General features: G+C 42.6%; 1 protein-coding gene across 2 annotated transcripts in view; it reads right to left on the minus strand.

The window, feature by feature from the left end:
- Nucleotides 1–18,684, minus strand: part of arhgap29a (Rho GTPase activating protein 29a) — a 33,200-nt gene extending 14,516 nt beyond the window's left edge. The window contains exons 1-3 of one of the 2 annotated variants that reach the window (XM_085418351.1): nucleotides 18,436–18,684; nucleotides 16,859–17,252; nucleotides 1,942–2,085 (exon numbers count right to left, since the gene is read on the minus strand). In XM_085418351.1, the coding sequence (XP_085274477.1) occupies nucleotides 1,942–2,085; nucleotides 16,859–17,126 (412 nt within the window). In that variant the 5' untranslated portion in view covers nucleotides 17,127–17,252; nucleotides 18,436–18,684. The other variant, XM_085418352.1, reaches the window with a different exon arrangement.
- Nucleotides 18,685–19,006: the final 322 nt, after the last annotated feature.

Consider the following 19,006-nt stretch of genomic DNA (forward strand, 5'->3'; position numbering starts at 1 on the left):
AGTGAACCAGCAATTACCTACCTCAAAACAGGTTTCTGTCCCGCTTTGTCCTAAACAGATATAAGCCTTGTTGATCATGGAAATCAACACCTGCTTAAGACTCCTTGGAAGAAGCCTTAAACATGACACCAAAATACTTGCAAATCTTTAGCTGGTCCAAGAAAAGGATTCCTTTGACCAACACAAGGAAAGACTGACCACTGAAAATAAATAAAATAAATTCAATGGGGGGAAAGAAAAAGTCTTCAAATTAAATTTAAAAACTGATTTTAACGGGGTGTCTCCAAGCCACCCCCAGCAGTTACCACCATTCAAATCATACAGCTCTGCTTTCGCATCTCCTCTCCCGCACAGCCCCTACCCCCCAACAGGACATCCTGAGGCTTGCTGGAATACAATGCCAGTACTCGCTCAGGCCCCAACCAGTGGTCCAAATGTGGAAGTTACATCATCAGAGAAAAATGGTATTGTTTCACTCGAAAAGCACAACACTCTCGAAACACTCATCAGTAGCAGAGTCCTGTGCTGCAATTAAGGGATCGGAAGCTCCAACAGAGAGTAATTGAAGACGTACTGAGGTATGCCAAGGAAACAGAGTATCACAGGGTGGGAGGTTCAATTTTCCACCAAAACAACTCTTTGACGTAGGGTCAGGGTGCACTTCAAGTAGAAATCCAAAACAAATTGCTAGTTTTGCCTCATATGTACGTTATTGTGTAAAATATCAGGCTTGGTGGCTCAAAAACAATGGAGCAAAGCTGATAACACACTGGCACCGTCTACATCTCTCTTTTTTGGGGGGGTGGGGTATCAAGAAGTGGACAGGTCTGGCCACCTAGTGGTAGAAAGATGTTACAGCACTTCATATAGTTATGGAAAGAACAAGTAATTACTGTGTTATAATATCTACTATTCACTATAGGAACTTCCTCTGAAATAAAAATAATAATACCATTACTCAGAACTATTTAAAAAAAAGTTTGTCTAACAGCTGAAGACTTTCAATCTATATACTTATGAATCCTCCTAATGATTAATGCAATATAATCACGAGCATTAATAACAATGTTTTTACAGAATGACTATTAAGCTCTCAAATCCAAGCCTTCCTCATTGACAAAGTTGTGCTTTTTTGTCTCGCTTGTGCAAAGACATGTTCCAGTGCCACATAAACACTCAAGTTACTGCATGAAAGACAGGACTTGCAAGAGCTTATTTTTTGTGGCACATATATGCACACGCCCAAATGTGTATGGACTCATTCCAAGTATTTCAGCTAAAGGTGAAGCCCATTCACATTCACATGCACATGCAGAGCCTCCTCAGGCCTCTCCATCATGTCACCATTCCTTAGAAGTAAAAGCTTTTTATGCAGCCCCTCTCTGCCCCTCTTTGCAATGCAAATTGAGACGAGGTATACTCTAGGGATTCTTGTGTGGCCGCCAAGTTAAGAACTGACCTGCATGCCAGATCATAATCTTAAAGAATGAGCGACTGAAAAGGATTCCTCTGTGCAGTTCCCACTGGACTGGCAGACAAAGCACAAAGGACACCCGCTTCTCCCTGGATCTTCAAGTATCAGGTACCCGACTCCCAAATATTATTTTCTTAGTCTCTATATGGGGTTTGAAACACACGTTGCTGCATTCAAAGTGCTCGAGTGACTTCTGAAGAACTGTGTCACCTTGAAGCTGAAAGACAACTCCAGAGAAACAGTCTCTGGGAAGTTCTTTAAACCAGGATTGGGAAGACTGTATGAGAGACAGGACGTGGTAATAGTGAATGCCCAGCAGAGAAGACTATCAAGGGAGAAGGGAGGATTAGATAAGCAGAGACAGAAAACAGACTAAAGGAAGAGTGGAGGAGTATCTGGCATGTTTTACAGGAAAGCCGAAAGTTATGAGGGTGAGCATTTAGGGGGAGCTGGTCATCTTTGCTCACCTTTGACCGTGGCGATGACGGTTCCAGCTGTACTGAGGATATCCACTGAGTTGAGGCTCTGGTGTTTGCTGATAATGGCCTTCAGGACTCGTAGCAGCTCACCGAGACGTTCGTGGACCGCGTGGTGAAGACAGTCTTGGTGCTCTGGAGATTGTCAAGACAGTTAAATAATGCTTATTGCACACATTTTCCACCCAGTCAGAAAGATATGCTCACATTTAGTCCAGACTGATGAGAAAAGGAATCCCTTAGCCCCTTAGAACATTTTGGCAATAACTAACATGCGATATATGAAATCAACCATTTCAAATGACAGAACTGACATATTATACAGCCAGTGGATTATCCATTAGCCTTGTTAACCTTTCACCAGTAAGAAAAGAGATCATTGGCAGTGTTGCTCCGTCTCAATGATGACAGGTCATATGCTACATGATACTGTAGAAGCTGGAAAATTAAACGTTTCCAAGGTGCCACTTTATGCTATGAACTGTGTCTGCAGGCCCACTGTGTTTCCAAACAGAAGTGTATCAAACAAAATGCTATCACGTTTTATAAACCCTGAGCAGATTAGTCCTAGGACCCACCAATTTACAGTGGGGCAAAAAAGTATTTAGTCAGCCACCGATTGTGCAAGGTCCCCCACTTAAAATGATGACAGAGGTCAGTAATTTGCACCAGAGGTACACTTCAACTGTGAGAGACAGAATGTGAAAAAAAAAATCCATGAATCCACATGGTAGGATTTGTAAAGAATTTATTCGTAAATCAGGGTGGAAAATAAGTATTTGGTCACCTCAAACAAGGAAAATCTCTGGCTCTCACAGACCTGTAACGTCTTCTGTAAGACGCTTTTCTGTCCCCCACTCGTTACCTGTATGAATGGCACCTGTTTGAACTCATCATCTGTATAAAAGACACCTGTCCACAGCCTCAAACAGTCAGACTCCAAACTCCGCCATGGCCAAGACCAAAGAGCTTTCGAAGGACACCAGGAAAAGTATTGTAGACCTGCACCAGACTGGGAAGAGTGAATCTACAATAGGCAAGCAGCTTGGTGTGAAAAAATCAACTGTGGGAGCAATCATCAGAAAATGGAAGACATACAAGACCACTGATAATCTCCCTCGATCTGGGGCTCCACGCAAGATCTCATCCCGTGGGGTCAAAATGATCATGAGAACGGTGAGCAAAGATCCCAGAACCACACGGGGGGACCTGGTGAATGACCTGCAGAGAGCTGGGACCAAAGTAACAAAGGTCACCATCAGTAACACACTACAACGGCAGGGAATCAAATCCCGCAGTGCCAGACGTGTTCCGCTGCTGAAGCCAGTGCATGTCCAGGCCCGTCTGAAGTTTGCCAGAGAGCACATGGATGATACAGCAGAGGATTGGGAGAATGTCATGTGGTCAGATGAAACCAAAGTAGAACTTTTTGGTATAAACTCAACTCGTCGTGTTTGGAGGAAGAAGATACTAAATACTTTTTTGCCCCACTGTACATACTGGTGACAAGATAACTATGTGACACCATTCCGGGTTTGAGTTCTCCTGTCCTGGCGACAGCACCATAAAGTGGAGGACGGCAGAAACGCAACACACGAACCCAACTGCTATGTGCATAAATAAACGAGACCTACTATGGTCTTTTAGCAATCATCAGCCATCCAGCGAGCGAACCAAAGAAAACACGGCATCTCAGGTATGTGGTTCTCTGTACTGCACGTGACTTTACAAACAGTGAGTCACAGCCATTAACAAGGGGACAAAACACTCTGTTATCATCTAACCTTGAAAACGTGCTCTCGGCTTAGTCAGAGTGAGATCATGAACAGCGCAATGCATTAACTAAGGTAGGTAAGGCTGAGGTATTTTTTGCTACTTACTGGTAACATACAGTGGAGTGTGACCAGACTGCTGACACAACATGCATGGGTGGCTTTCTTAGAAATAACCAGTACAAGAGGGTAGGCACGTCTCCCTCTGTTCCCTCACTCATGCAAACACAATATACACACATACTCACATAATTACACTTGTGATCTAGATATGCTGAGTCCTAAACTATAATCACACTAAATACACAGGAGGCTGTTTGGGAGGTTGTTTTGATTTCATGTTTTAAATGTCATATGACTTCACTTTAATAGTTGTTTCCAGGTCACATATCTTTGCAGCCAAATACAGGTTAAACGAAAACACACAAACAAACATACACACACACACACACACACACACACACACACACACACACACACACAAAAGACACAGTCGGTCAAAGCCGCATTTTGTGCTGACGATCACCCCTGGATTACCCTTCATGGAAATGGGGATCAGGAAGACTTTAGCTGTCTCCCGTTTTTTCTTTTATTCGTTAGCTCTCTCTTTTGGAGTGGGACAAATAGTTCCGCCAGTGGGGCTAATAATGCTAGGTCTTTGTGGCCACCGTGACAATACTAGCTGAGGCCTGAAATGTAAATCCAGCCGACTGACCAGTCTGTGACAACTTCACAGTGATCAACAGTTCAGGTAAAACGTTTTGAACAGAACAGCTCTGACATGCAAAATGTCTATATATTCTGCTGCTTTACTGGGAACTAGAGCTGGGCGATAGAACGATAACGATATGTATCGCGATATAACTTTTACTCGATAGAGAAATTAAGCTATCGCGATAGACCTCGCCACTCTTGTTCTCTTAAAAAAAAAAAAAGGTCAGCCGATCCAAATTCAGTAGCGCAGAGCCGAACCAATCACAGCCGCAGCGTCACGTGACTTGTTACATACAGCACAAGTGCCAAGCCGCACGTGTGTTTGTTTGGGAAGCAGCCAGCGGGTAATGGAGGAAATGAGTGTGCCGACTAGAAAAATCAACCGAGCGTGACCGAAGAGAAAACAGATGATGGTTCCAATGCCGGAGAGATTGTCGAACGGAAGAGCCATAGAAGCTCCGTAGTGTGAAGGTATTTCGGCTATTTCAAGTCTGACAAAAAACAGAGTAGCGTGCACTGTAAATTGTGCCGAAAGCAAGTCTGGAAATACAATAAACTGGTGCATGCGTCACACTGTGCGCCACGTTATTGTTTCGGTGAAATGAATTTCTACAATACTGTTACTGTTAATTCTACTCTCTGCAGTGTTTAAATGCTTACATATACACACAGTTACTGTCCCTCCACACATACGACTCGGTTCTGCTTCTATGCCCCAGCTTTGTTTACTTTTTCCCACCGAGGCTTCTAGACTTCTGATTGGCCAACATTTCTACACGGTTAGGAATCTAGCGCCACCTGATGCTTTGGCATGTTCATAGCAGCGTTTTCCTTCATTTCTGCCTTTATGTGTGGACGGGATTATTTTTTAAAACGAAAACGGAAAATCTCCGTTTTCAAAAATACCCGTGTACGTGTGGACGTAGCCTCAGTCTCTGACTGGAAGCGCTAATTCGTCATTCGGCTTTTGTCAGACTAAAGTAACTGTTAAAACTGTTTGAAAAGCTCAGCTATACAACAAGGAGAGATTGAGAATTTCCTTTTAGTTCTCAGTTTATTTGATATTGACAAAAGTTAGTCAGTTTTGTCTGTTCTTCTGTAAAACAAACTAAGATTTATTTTTAGAATTAATATTTTGTTTCTAAGTGGAATTGACAATTTAGTTTGTTTCGTTTGTTCTATTTTGAAACTTAAACGCTTTAGCGGCTGCCTTTTGTGTAGTTTGCAATATTTGCCTTTATTTATCTGAAAAAGTCTCATGTTCCTTAAGTACATCTACCCTGTTGAACTTATTATGGGAAATAAATATTTAAATCAAAACAAGCTGCTGATTATTTCACATTTTACTTGTGAGCAACGGCACATTTAAATCTTACAAATAGTTATTTGGCTTATATCGTGATAGATATCGTTATCGCCTGAAATGAAAAAAACATATCGTGATATGAAAAAATCTCATATCGCCCAGCTCTACTGGGAACTTTATGTCCAGCCGACTAGACTGTTGAGAAATATCATCATAAAGACAACAAGCGGCAACTCAAACCAATTAACCAGCAAAAGATTGCCTAAAATGTGTGGAAATAACTAAATAAGCAGCTCATTACCAAAAACTATTTCATGAGGGGACAAGCTCAATCACAAGACTGTTTCACTACCACAGTGAGATGGTCGTCCATGCCAACATGCTTGCTCCTTCTATTTTGCCAAAAGCTTCTCCACAGGACCTGGAATCCCATCTTTATCCATAGCAACCATCTTCATCAATCATCAGATGCCATGTGCAGCTCCTTCCAGTGCCGAAGACCTGGTGGGTTTTGAGGGCATAAGCCTCTAGTCTTTTTGTTTCAGCTGCCCAGCTCCACACGAGGCAGCAAAAGGAACCAGTGATGAACTTCTGGCACAACCAGACATCATAATAAGACTCAGTTCTGCCGTACAAAACTTGACAAACGTTGTTTTGTAATGGTCCAGCAACTACTCTGTTATTTTTACTGTTACTTTTAGTATTTTTGAATGTAGATTTTTGCTATTTTTATCCCTGGTGCTAGGGTTTTCCCACAACCTCTTTCTGTCACTATCTTATATGATAAGGGTCAACGTTTACAACAAGTTGCTTCAACCCTTGAGCCCTTAATGGGTCCTGGTCAGTTTAGATCCCATTTATGGACATTATCCTTTGAAAGACAACATACACACAATGGACTAAATCATCCCCACAGAGGCAAGATACCCTATTCATCTACCAAGTAACTGGATACCGAATCCTGAAAGCATCAAGCTTGGGGAGACTAAAGGTTTATTAAGGACAAGCCTAAAATCATGAATGCCCACAAGACAGAGGGTCTTCCTTTGCAAAGCTCCATGGGCTTCAATCGTCAATGGCAGCTGTGTGGCCTATTGGAAAAACCTAAATAGAGGCTAATTAGCAAGACATTATGGGTGCATCCACCAGCCCAGCATGACACAGGATAATGTACAGAGACTGATTATTTAACCCCTAAATTGCCTTTCTGGCTGGAACACAAAGAAAGGACTGGTTCCCACTGCAGAGTGCCTTTAAAAAAACATAATGGCAGAGGTATTGACAGTGCAGCGATGGAAGACGTTTCAATTTGCAAATAGTTGAAGGATTTCTGAACACTGGTAAAAAAATAAACACGCCTCTGGGAAGATCATTCTGTTTTCCCCTGGGAAATCTAAGGACTCTGGAGTGAGGACTTGTTTGAGTACCAAAAACTCCCCATTGTCCCTGGGGCAAATGGCAAACAAGTGGGATTGGTCACCTCATGGGCCTGCTACATGAAGCATTTATGGAACATAAATCACAACAAAGGCTTTCCACAGGAAAGAAGGAGAGGAGTTTGTGCTTATCTTTGTCCAAGTGTGACAGTTAGCAGAGGAAAGATTGTAAGGAGTAGTAGGGGAGGAGTTTTAGTTTGATGGGAGCCAGAAAAAAAAGTGTGTGGGGGGGTTGTGTGTTATTTGGGGTAGTACTCTTACTGGGGATTTGTCCAAAATTTACCCCAGCACCCCACATCCCTGCTTCAGAGGGGGTTATGAGGGAGGGAGTGAGTGAGAGACATTCCTGGGCATAATAAGCCCTGGTGAATGAAGGCTGCAGAGGGATCAGACTCTGATCCTGATGAGAAGGAGGCCGCAGATCAGGAGCTGCTCAGAGGCTGCCAGCAACGCATTGCCAGGTTTTTACTTCATTAGCGTCATGGAAACCCAACATTCCAGCCTCTTGTTTGGGAGCGCGGACGGGAGTTGCGGGAGCGAGGAGTGGAGGGGGATCCATAATGAAAACATTGTCAGATCGCTCACCACTGAGATGACACGTCAACACCAAAACACTGTGGAGCAGATGCTCTCTTGACACCTTCACGTGATGGACTTCAAGATTTAACATTAAGTTTAGGATGCATACTTCCATTTGATAAGATTCATGATTGGTTTAGGCTACGTAGTATGCAGGAAAGACATGTGGCACATCAGTGAAGCAGTGACGTGCACAGGAATTATTTGCCCGAGTTGTGTCTGTTTGGTTCTCAGAACAAAAAAGGATTTAAAACAAACAAACAAAAGACAAAAAAACATATTAAACTTAGACTAAATAAAAAAAATAAACCTTCTACTTCACGTTACCCACAATAAAAGAATAACCATATAATAAAACTAGCCGCTTTTGTTGCAACCCCAACGTCTTTGCTTGATGTGTACCACATGCCAGCTTTCACTTTTTGGGCCTTCAATGATTCGACTCTTTGAGGCACAAAACTTCCACTTGGGTCTGACACAATATGACTTGGCAACATTCCTTTTGCTGCGACCCTAGCTATGCTCATTCATGCATTGCAAATCATGGGAGCAATGTATTATTTATGCTTCAAAACATTTGAGAGGACAGAGGCTGCGCATTGCCACAAAACGAGTGTGAAATCGCTAAACGTGTCACGACCGGGTCTGCGCCGCTCCGATCAGATGGAAGCAGCTCAAGGCAGAGGGGGCTAAATAATATGTTGGACAGGCAACCCATGACTAATGTCAATCAAAACCACTCCATGTGTCCCATTGAATAAGACCGCAGCAGGACATTCCTTTGACTCACCCCCTAAATAACCAGCTGGCACTTTGGAGTGGCAGTAACTTGAGGATTCATCAAAAGCTACGGTAAGATTTGCTAAGCATAGTTTGACCCTTAGGTCTAATAATCAATCACTGTCTGACTCAATAACCTTTTTATTGTAAAGGAGTCATATTTAATTGGCAAGAGTGAAATGCCACTTTCTACCACCTCTCTCACTTACAGGCAAAAACGACCTCACCACCATTTCAAACTATTTGCGCGACTATAAGGCAATCCTGCGAAATAGGTCCACTTAACCTTTAACACTCTGCCAGGTCACTGCAATGGGTGGCCTATAGATCCCCTCGATATCCCCCCTCCCCATCAAACTTCCTGTGGTCAACGGCCGTGTTCCACCTCTGTCGACAGACCACCGGCAGCCTGCTCTGTGGATTAGCAGATTACACTCAGCTGGTTAAAAAAGGCAGGGGAACATCGCCTACGTTTCTATGCTCATGCCAAACCATTCCCTGTTGCTTTACCTTTGAAGCCATTTTCCCATGGCTGCATGCACAAAGAGCTGTCATTCAAGAGAAGAAAAAAAAATACCCTTAGGCTAGACACGCAGCACCTTCTACCCAGGTAGGGGGCTTTTTTTGTTCCCACTCTGCTGGGAATTGCCTTTTTCAAGCTTGTTAGCAGTTAAAAAAAATAATTAAGAAAACGTGCCATCATGTTAACAGAGAGAAGAACAAGCTATAACCATATTAATAACAATTACAAAAATCCAATAACATGTTAAGACAGGTGAAAAATCCCAAGATGTGTTTCTCTAATGACACATTTACCCATCAGATATTTCCCTCTTTAATCCTTTGAATAGAAATGAGATGCCCAGTAGAGTGAAGAATTTGTTTTCATCCTCTTTCATTTCTATTTGGAGCCGTCTGTCACAGACGAAAGACAGGCGACCTTTCTCTCTAGATATCCCCCCAGATCACCACCCTGCCGCTGTCGCCCACTGTGGACGCAAAGCCCTGAAGGCTGGCATTCCAACTATGCTTCTTTTTTTTTTAAAGAGAAACTTCAAATACCCCCACAGTGCAACCTCTAGTTTGCAGCCAAGCAGGCCAGGCATTAGACTGAAGAGAGTACGGGCAAAGGAAAATCTGCAGGACAGAGTTGGGAGAGCTGTCCAACAAGTGCACAGATGGGCCCCTTTAGTACACCTGTCAAGGGGCAGAATTGGGTGGTGAGGAGGCTGAGGTTGGGGGCAAACACTGCACTGAGAACAAGAGCACACTGTTTAGCTTTACTAGCATTCTAATCCTGGGAGAATGGGCTTTGTGGGCTAAAAAGCTTTAAAAAAGACCCTCAAAACACAGTTACTTTCATAACTGTCAAGGCATTTAATTGACTGAAACAGTACATTTCAGTCAATAAAAAACATTCAAGAATTCCACGTTTTGTGAACTTAGCACGCTGCAAAGGGTCGACTTCAGGGACATTCATTGCTTTGTATAGTTCCAACTTGAACTACACCGAATATAAAAAAGGAATCTGGGAAAACCATACCAAGCATTTTAACTGAGCACATTGCACTGTTTTGTTTCTTGCAATTAACAGCGTGAGCAGACTCAGAACGTGCACAGGAGCGAAGGCATTCTGGGCTCTAGAGCCAGTGCTAATCTGCCACTCTTCTGTAAAAGCTTTCAAAGTTATGAACCAAGGAGTTTTCTCTTATATTAGTCATGACCTATTTCTGTTCTATCAAATGACTGGGAAGGTAATGGTTTAATTTTTGTGCTTATAATTCAATGAATGCACTCCCATCAGCTTTGTTGGCAGGTACCAACAGAGCTATGAGCTGTAAACAGCGTGGGGTTGGTCCAGTCGCATGCAAGCATGCACCAAGGTTAGGGTTAGCCCTGCGACAGACCAGCAACCTGTCCAAGGTGTACCCCACCTGAGATAGGCTCCAGCCCCCTGCAACCCTGAACTGGATGAGCACCATCATGCACCGTCAGCATTAATTTGGATATCCCCGTTTAATGGATGAATAATTTGCACCATAGAGTCTTGATGTCATTGCATAGTCTCAGTAAATCTTCAGCCTTCAAGTTTAATTAAAAGAGGCAAAAGAAAGTCTTACACAGACAAAGAGTCCTTTAATAAATCTATTATCTGTATTCTGAGTAATATTAATAAGAATAACATGACACTGCTATATGCCTGTTTTTCACACACATAGAAAACATCTTCAGTATCCATTTTTTATATGGCCAAAAACCTTCTACTCTATATATGAAAGAATACCCAAGGGCTGATTCTCTCAAGCACATTCCCGCTTCAGCTCCCACAGTCTATCTAAACCTCTCGTGCCCAGTGTGGGAATCCTGGAGCTTTATCTCAGTGTGTGGCAGACATCGACAGCCTCCTGGAACAAAGCTGCTCCCACAACAACAGTGCCCATAAGTGTAAATCTTTCTGGAGTGTACGAAGGAGAGGGATACGCACAGAGAGGGAGCTTCCTAGGGTTCCAACTTGAAAACAACTTACAAATCTTCAAGTCATGTTGGACTATCAAACTCAACAAGTCTGCATGGCTTTGCCACCTGTATACAGCCTGCCTTCAGTGTACACATTGTTGTTGCCAAAAGATAGATAGTCAGCTCAGTGCGCTCTGTACAGGGTGCATCATTACATGTTTTGTTCCCCCAGTCAGAGAGGATAAATTGACCTGCCATATGTCACAAGACTCTGTACTTTAATCCTAGGGAGGGAGAGAGAACAATCCAAAAATCTATCCAACTCTAGCCCATCAACTAATACCAAGACAATAGCTGTGCTTTTAAACAAGGATCCCCCAGAACAATTAAGCTAATGTAATAAATCCAGTTAGGAGGCTTAATTTACAAGATAAGTGTCCAGCATGATTAAATCGAGATCCCAGGAATCCCAAACCTTGCATGTAAGTACATATTGGGGAGACTTATTATCTTGTGCTCAGGATAATTTACAGCAACTTTAAATACAGGCACAGTAAAAGAACCATAAAAGGAACTTTTTGGAGGCAAGAAGAAGCTTGCATGCATTACAGTGGATCCCAGACCCAGAGGGAGAGACTGTCTAAACACAGCATAGCTGCGGCCATTAAGAAAGTCTGGAACGGTTAGTGAAAAGTACAAGAAGGGCTAATTTTAGGCTGGTATTTCACAAGCGGTGATTTGGAATGGAATACAAATTACGAAAATAGCATTAGGGCTTTCTCTGAGGACCCAGATCAGAATCACTTTCCCACAGAGCCTTTTCAGCATGGCAGGATATTCAGCCGGCTTTCAAAAAAAAGACACAAAAATAAAAAGACGGGCACTTACGTTATGACATGTGGGAAAATATTTTCACTTCAAAAAAATTTCAAAAAAAGTCCAAAACGCCAATATGCAACTTGCTAAACTTACATTACCCATGAATGAACCAGCTGAACCAATTTCTTTTTTCAAGGTGTATTACAGGATGCCGTTACACATTACTCAACACCTGCAGGTCACTTTTAGAAGCCACCTGTTAATCATTAAAATCCAGAACAACACAATCTAAACCTCTGAAAACCCACACTGATTAACAGAGGACACCTACGACTCAAAGGCTGAATTAAAGAGGGCAGCCATACGAGTCATCCATTCCCCCTGACAGATCATAACCGTGACAAATGATGACGAAGCTGTAATAAAACCCAGTTTTTATGTACGTGTACTGCACCGCAGGCATTTCCAGAAAGAATGATGGGGACTGTGCAATATTTGACAATCACAGAGCTGCTGAGGCCACGGGCTTTGGACACATCAGCATTCACGTGCTGCACTGAAATCTCACTTCATTTATAATGCATGATTAAAGACTTGGCTTTAAACCCCATTGTGGCCCACTTTGTCAGCATGTAATTCAAGAGATTCGCTAAACAAATGTGTGTGGTTTGTTCTACAGCAATGTAGGGTACATGTAACATGAGTGTAGGACACACACAATGAACTACGCAGTGGATGCAGATCTGAGTTTAAGATTTTCTATGTGAAGTTGCGTGTTTATAGTAGTCACAATATATCAGCAGTCCACAAAAGCAGTCCATAGAAAAATACAGGGTGTCAAATTAAGGCAGAAACAGGGAACAGATAGAATAGAATAGAATAGAATAGAATAGAATAGAATAGAATAGAATAGAATAGAATTCAACTTTATTGTCATTGCACATGCACAGGTACAGGGCAACGAAATGCAGTTTGCATCCATCCAGAAGTGCTTTAGTGATATAGATATATTACAACATATATTAGCAATAATATAGATATGTGAGTATATTACAGAAATGGGTCTATTATGGTATGTTATAATGTACACGGTATGAAGTATGTTGTGAATATTCTATAACTATAAGTATGTACAGGCTGTAGTGAGTACAAGCTATGTACAGGATATGAACAGGATATAAATATGAAAAACTATACAGAATATGAAATAAATAACTTTACAGAATCTGGGATATACAGCTATACAGAAATGGGAACTATGCAAGTTGTAAACAGTTGTAGGATTAAAAATTATCGAATGTACAGAATGATTATTTACACAGAGCTATACAGTAGTGCAGTTAAGATAAGTGAGGGTGTAGATAGTTTCTACAGAGGCTATATAAAGTGCTAGTGGTTGTGAGTGGTGGTTCAGTCCATGTTATTATTGTGTTTGAGGGTACAGTTGTCCATTGTGGGTGTGTGTATGTTCAGTCCATGAGTTAACGTGGGTCAGATGTCAGGAGGCAGAGTTCAGGAGTCTGACAGCTGTGGGGAAGAAGCTGTTCCGGTACCTGGTGGTCTTAGTCCACCAGGTATTCTTAGATATTTGACCGACAGGGAAACGCCCTGACACCGATGCAGGGAATATATGAAACACCGCATCAGCTGCTGTTAATGCCTTGTTACAGCATGCTAATCTGGTTAAAACTGTTCTGTTCAAAGACTGACCAGACAACTAGAAAAGCATCAGAATTACACGATTTACTCACTGTGCTCGGGTCTTTTCCCTGGTTTTTCTTATTCATCTCCTCCCTGAAAAGCCCTGCTGGTTTTACACAGCAACAGCACAACTACATTGAAAAAGCTCAAATCAAAGCTGTCTGTATGCAGACGGACTGCTTGTTTAGTCTGCCACCATCTTTAAATTCAGCGGATTTGTAAAGTAGTTAAGCCGACAGCAGCTGTCCACATCTCTCATTCTATCAGCAACACCTGCGATGTGCAGGAATGAGGCTAAATTGAACATTTTAAAGCTTTTGTTGCTATTTAGCTTCTACATAAAATATAAGTCCATTAACAAACCATATTATAGTCTTAAATATTACACTAACCGGCTTTATTATGGTTGAGTGAAAACACAAAACTGGGCCAGTAAATGTCTGAATGACCTACACTGAATGGTTTGCTTAGTGTTGCAGTTTTCCTTATTGCGCAGCTGACACATGAAATTGGCCACGATCCTCCTCGGTACTCACAACAACAGCGATGGCACACCTATCGTATCAGGACAGGCACTCCCTCACCTCTAAAATAGACGATGAGAAGCGACAGTCTGTTGCTTGGAGTTTGTTATTTGTTGTAAGAAGACACATTAGGGGCTAAATAGTTGCTTGACAAATCATATGATGGAAAGACTCTACTTACAGCTGTACGCAAATGCCATGAGGGCAAACTCCACAGCTCATCTGCAAAACAATATGTCAAAATAACAATCCCCTCCATCCAATTACTAACAAGTCTTTCACAAGACAAAGTCACGCCCCCAAAAGTATCTGTCACACTGTGAATATGACATGTTGTCAACATTGACCCAACAGCAATCCAGGAGGATAAACAGATTTCTCTTAGCAAAAGACAATTCAGACATGCGTCACTGACCCACAACTCAAGAGGCACTAAGTACTAATCACCATTTAAGGTTGATGTGCATTGCCAGAAAAATAAAACACAGGCTGAGAAAAGCCCCTGTGGGATCAGTCCTGCGGTCAGCAGCTATTCTGGACTTGGGAAAGAATCGTTTCTGCAAAAAGTTGCCAGTTAGCAGAAGCATGATAGTCTGGAGATGCCTCCTGGGACAATGAGTGTCAGACTCACATCAGTGACTGTGAATACAGGCAGTGTTACAGGCTACAGGGGCTCTGAGCTGACTGTCGCTCGTCACTCTGTGTCGTTAAAAAAAAAAAGGAGGGTTCCCTCCAGTTTCAGCAAGCGCTGGGGGTAATGAGAGGTTGCCTCTATTGTGAAGCACCACAGAAACAATATGGCCATAAATTTTGGGGGTGGGGTGGGAGGAGGCCTTGGGGTGTTAAATCAAACCCAATCCGAGCACAAGTCAGCGACTTCCAACAATCTGTTAGCGCACTCCCTTAATGCCCTGAAGCCCTAAACCTTAACAATGACACGACAAGCAAAAACCACCCTGATACAATCAAGATAAAGACTTATTTCCTGAATCAGTACATATTGCCAAGTTTGGTAGCCTCTCTGTAAGACCCTGCCCCGTGCTTGCATGGGTTCACGATGTAACAATCAGCCTTTAAACATTACTTCTAACTCTACCTTTTGCTTGAGCCGCGATCGACTTTTTTGCCACTTCCCCCAGTAGCGGGCAGATCCATTTTCTGCATCGTAATCTGCCCCGTTTTCCCCAAATCTGCCCTTTCCTGTACTTAGCCAAAATAAGCCTTTCAATGGGGATACTCACAAGCTTTGCAATCACGTGTTGGGATCTCAACGACTACACTGGCATGACGGAGCCTGTGCTTACTAGACCTGTAAATGATGTGCAGTTACATAGGCAACGACTGTAATTAGCATTAGGAGACAAACAGAGATTACAAACCGGTTTCTTAACCCCAGTAACCAAAGGCAAAAATATCTACAATGACAGCTATGCAACCGTGATCCACAGCGAGAACCTGCGCTAGCACTCTATGTATTGACTTTGATATATTAAATCTGCTATTAAACTAAATGAAAACACAACTGTCTGTTGATTACACTCGACCAAGTCGTCAATCATAGAAAATGTGACGCGGTAAAGGCTTCAAGGTATATTTCCTAAATAAAGTCTCCTCCTGCCCCCATAAAACTGGAGACGTCAGTCGCTCGCACATGATGATTTACTGCTTTGATCTGCGGCGTGCTGACGGGTCGCTGAAAAGTCTCTCAAGCTGCCCAGCCGGGTCAAGCACCTTTGCTGACCTTTGCTGAAAAAAAACCCAAAAAAAACCACTGGGATTCCTTTTTCCTAAAGCTTGAGTGTCATGGCAGTGCTAATGGGGGGAAAAGGGGACAGCCCCACCACCATATGTACCTTGACCTCATCTTAATAAGACCTGGGGATTAACAAATCTGGGTCTCATCCAAAAGCTAATGCACAACGTACCAAAGCAGGAATGGCGTAAACCTCAGTCCAGACCTTACTTCCCTGTAGATTGGTAACTGTCTAAAGGAAACGCATTAATAACTGGCTTAGTATTCCATCTAAATTCCTTACTGTCAGTATAGCCCAGCTGGAATGCTGCTGCTGTTGTTTTGGGGGGGGGTTTGTATCACGTTTAAAACAGATCAGAGCGGCGCCAACTTTTTATTCAATTCTCACTGTGTATTTTGTCTGAGACCAATTAAGACACATTTTCTACTTTACAGGAAAGATAAGAGCCATAGTGAAAGTGAGATAAGGCAGGTTCACTGACTGTGCAGTCAAGGCCGGGACATGACAAAAACAGGTAAATAGGGTCCGGACTGTGTCCTCTGCGGTGACAGCAAAAGTATGTGCACAAGAGCGGACCGGCAGCTACATTCAGCAATAAATCGCCGTTCCAACACTACTCAGCACTTCTGTGTCGTGAGAAGCCCGGTGTTTAAAGACCAATCAAGTGTTTTGGTTTTTTTATGACTGAAACAGAATAATAAAAAAGCAGAGGAGGTGTGCAGTGTTTAGTTAAGAAACAGGCAAACATTGCTAATACATGGAAGTACTCATTGGTGTAATTTGTTGAAAAAGCCCACATCCACAGCAGGCACACTGTTGTGGAAACAAACCACTCACAGTTACCCCCAAAGACACTCTCATAACAGCAGAAAGAGTCCAGATTAAGCGAGCCTTCTGATGCGTGTACACCTAATATGGTAACTAATGTGGTAATAATAACTGAACTGTTCGTTATTATCTATTGTTTAGTCAGGAGAGTGTTTGTGTCACTTTTAATCAGCTGTAGATTTTTTAAAGGTGGTGGCACATGTGCCGTGATGATTGCATTCTCTTGTTTCTAACATACCTTTGGAGTTGAACACCTCTTTGAGTTGCAGAAGCACGTCAGCAAACTTGCGCACGTCGCTGACCAGCTGCATGATGTAGTTTGGGTCGGAGGCGAGGACATCCGGGTTGTCCAAGCTCACCGAACCGCTCTTGGAGGCTCTGGCAGGTCCTGCTGAACTCATGCTGGAGCTGGAGAGTCGGGAAATACCCAGAGAGAGTTTGGTTCCACCACCACCACCACCGCCCGATCCTCCGCCAGAACTTTGGCGCAGCATGGCAGCAAGCATGCCTTTATGGTCCAGTGGCCCTCGGGCCTGATGCCTGGTGTCCTTCAGATCAGCTCTGTTCTCAAACTAAAAACAGCACCCCAGCAGGGATGAAGAGCACTCCACAGAGAGAGAAGGTGTCTAATCCTGAAACATGAAATTACAATAAGATGACATTACAAAGCTTTTCCACAACTTCAATACAACCACATGTGAAATCAGAGAGGACATAAACTTTTAACAGCAACATGTACAACAAGACTATTTTTCATCCAGCTTTGCCACTGCTAGAAATCTTTTACTGATAATCAGCATACTCAGAAATCATATCAGGCATTTGTTGATACTCAACAGGTGGATTTTCCACGTTTTCTATGGCACTGGCAATCGTGACAGTCTGCAGTGAGCATGAAATGGTCAATATGTACAGTTCGCAAGCAGTGTGGTGCTTTGAACAATGTGGAAAACTGCTGTGATGTGAATTCATCGAAATAATCTGCATTTTCACGCAGTAATTATTTAATTTACAACATTTACAGCACAGAACATAATGTGACAGAGACCACCAAACTACAGATTACTACTGCTATTACTACAATGTACTGACTAGTGTAGCGTTTCTGCACGTTTGGCGCATTACCACATTCAACACAGCAGTCATGAAATGTTAACGTTCAAATCTGTAGCTATAATGTTATATACAGCCCTGTGTATAGTGTTATGAATCTAAAAAGGGGGGGGGGGGGGGGGGGGGGTGATCATCGTGTGTACATTTAAGCCGCTACTCAAGTCAGAGTGGCCCCATCACGTCTACACGCAGATCAAGAACAGCATGACGTTTCAAGTTAATTTTAAACAGCGGGGCGATTTTTGACTTGTTGCTAACTCAAATAAAGGCCAGATTTAATCCTCGTTAAAGTCAGTGAAACATTATGACAGAGTGGGTGATTCGGCGTCCATAAATCTAAACTAGCAACACTCTGATCATAAAATATCATCTTTTGCTGCCTTCTCCGAGCCAGCCCGCGGCCACCATTTGAGTTTAGCTGAGCAGAATGACTGGAAGAGAAAAGTGAAGTTCAGCATAAACTCATTCATCTTTCGTGGTAAAGAGACTTTGTGTTTGTGTCGTAAAGTTCGTTATCCAACAATAAAGTAAAAAAAAGATAAGCACGAAGTTCGCGTGGATCTAAATAAAAGAACTGCGACTTAACCCGCACTTTTTATTCACTTCTCTATCCTATTTTGTTAGCTTGAAGCATTTACCAGCACACATATTCTACAGTAGAAACTCAAAAAAAGTTCTAATCTATCAAATAAAATCACATACCTGCCGTTAAGTCCTGAAACATTGCAGCCCGAAAAATCCTGAAGCGAAAAAGTGTCCGATGGGCAGCATTAAAAACACATAAATTAATCCACAGACACCGCTCTGTCCTTATCTTCACAGCTGTGTCTCAAACCCTCCGGTGTCCGCCTCAGCCCCTCCGTGTTCCGTCAGCTCTTCTCTCCATGTGATGTAAACTGGAGCTCGGTTAGGGTGTGTGTGTGTGACCTCACTGGCATTTTTGTGGTCTCTCCCTTAACAACAGGTGTCTGGAGTTTTAAAGTGAAAAGCACACCAAACTAGAAGGCTGAACCTTCCGGTCATTCCTTTCAAAATAAAGGCGTAACTTCAAACACCATATGTTCTATTCTTGTTTTATAAAAACTGCCACCGCTAGGGGCGCTGTGATGCCGGACGGGGAGGTCTATTTAATGAGTGACTTCACCTGACTCAGGCTCAGGTGCTGCGCTGAATTTTTGCTTCTATTTTTATCAGAAAGCCTTGGGAAGAAGTAAGTTAAGTATTAAATTGAAGGTAAACAGTGTATAAATGAAACTTTTTTACCAGTGATGTG

Source organism: Rhamphochromis longiceps, linkage group LG9, assembly GCF_057381845.1.
Source record: "Rhamphochromis longiceps isolate RC_006_pf linkage group LG9, R_longiceps_female_GT1.1, whole genome shotgun sequence".
Classification (NCBI taxonomy): domain Eukaryota; kingdom Metazoa; phylum Chordata; class Actinopteri; order Cichliformes; family Cichlidae; genus Rhamphochromis; species Rhamphochromis longiceps.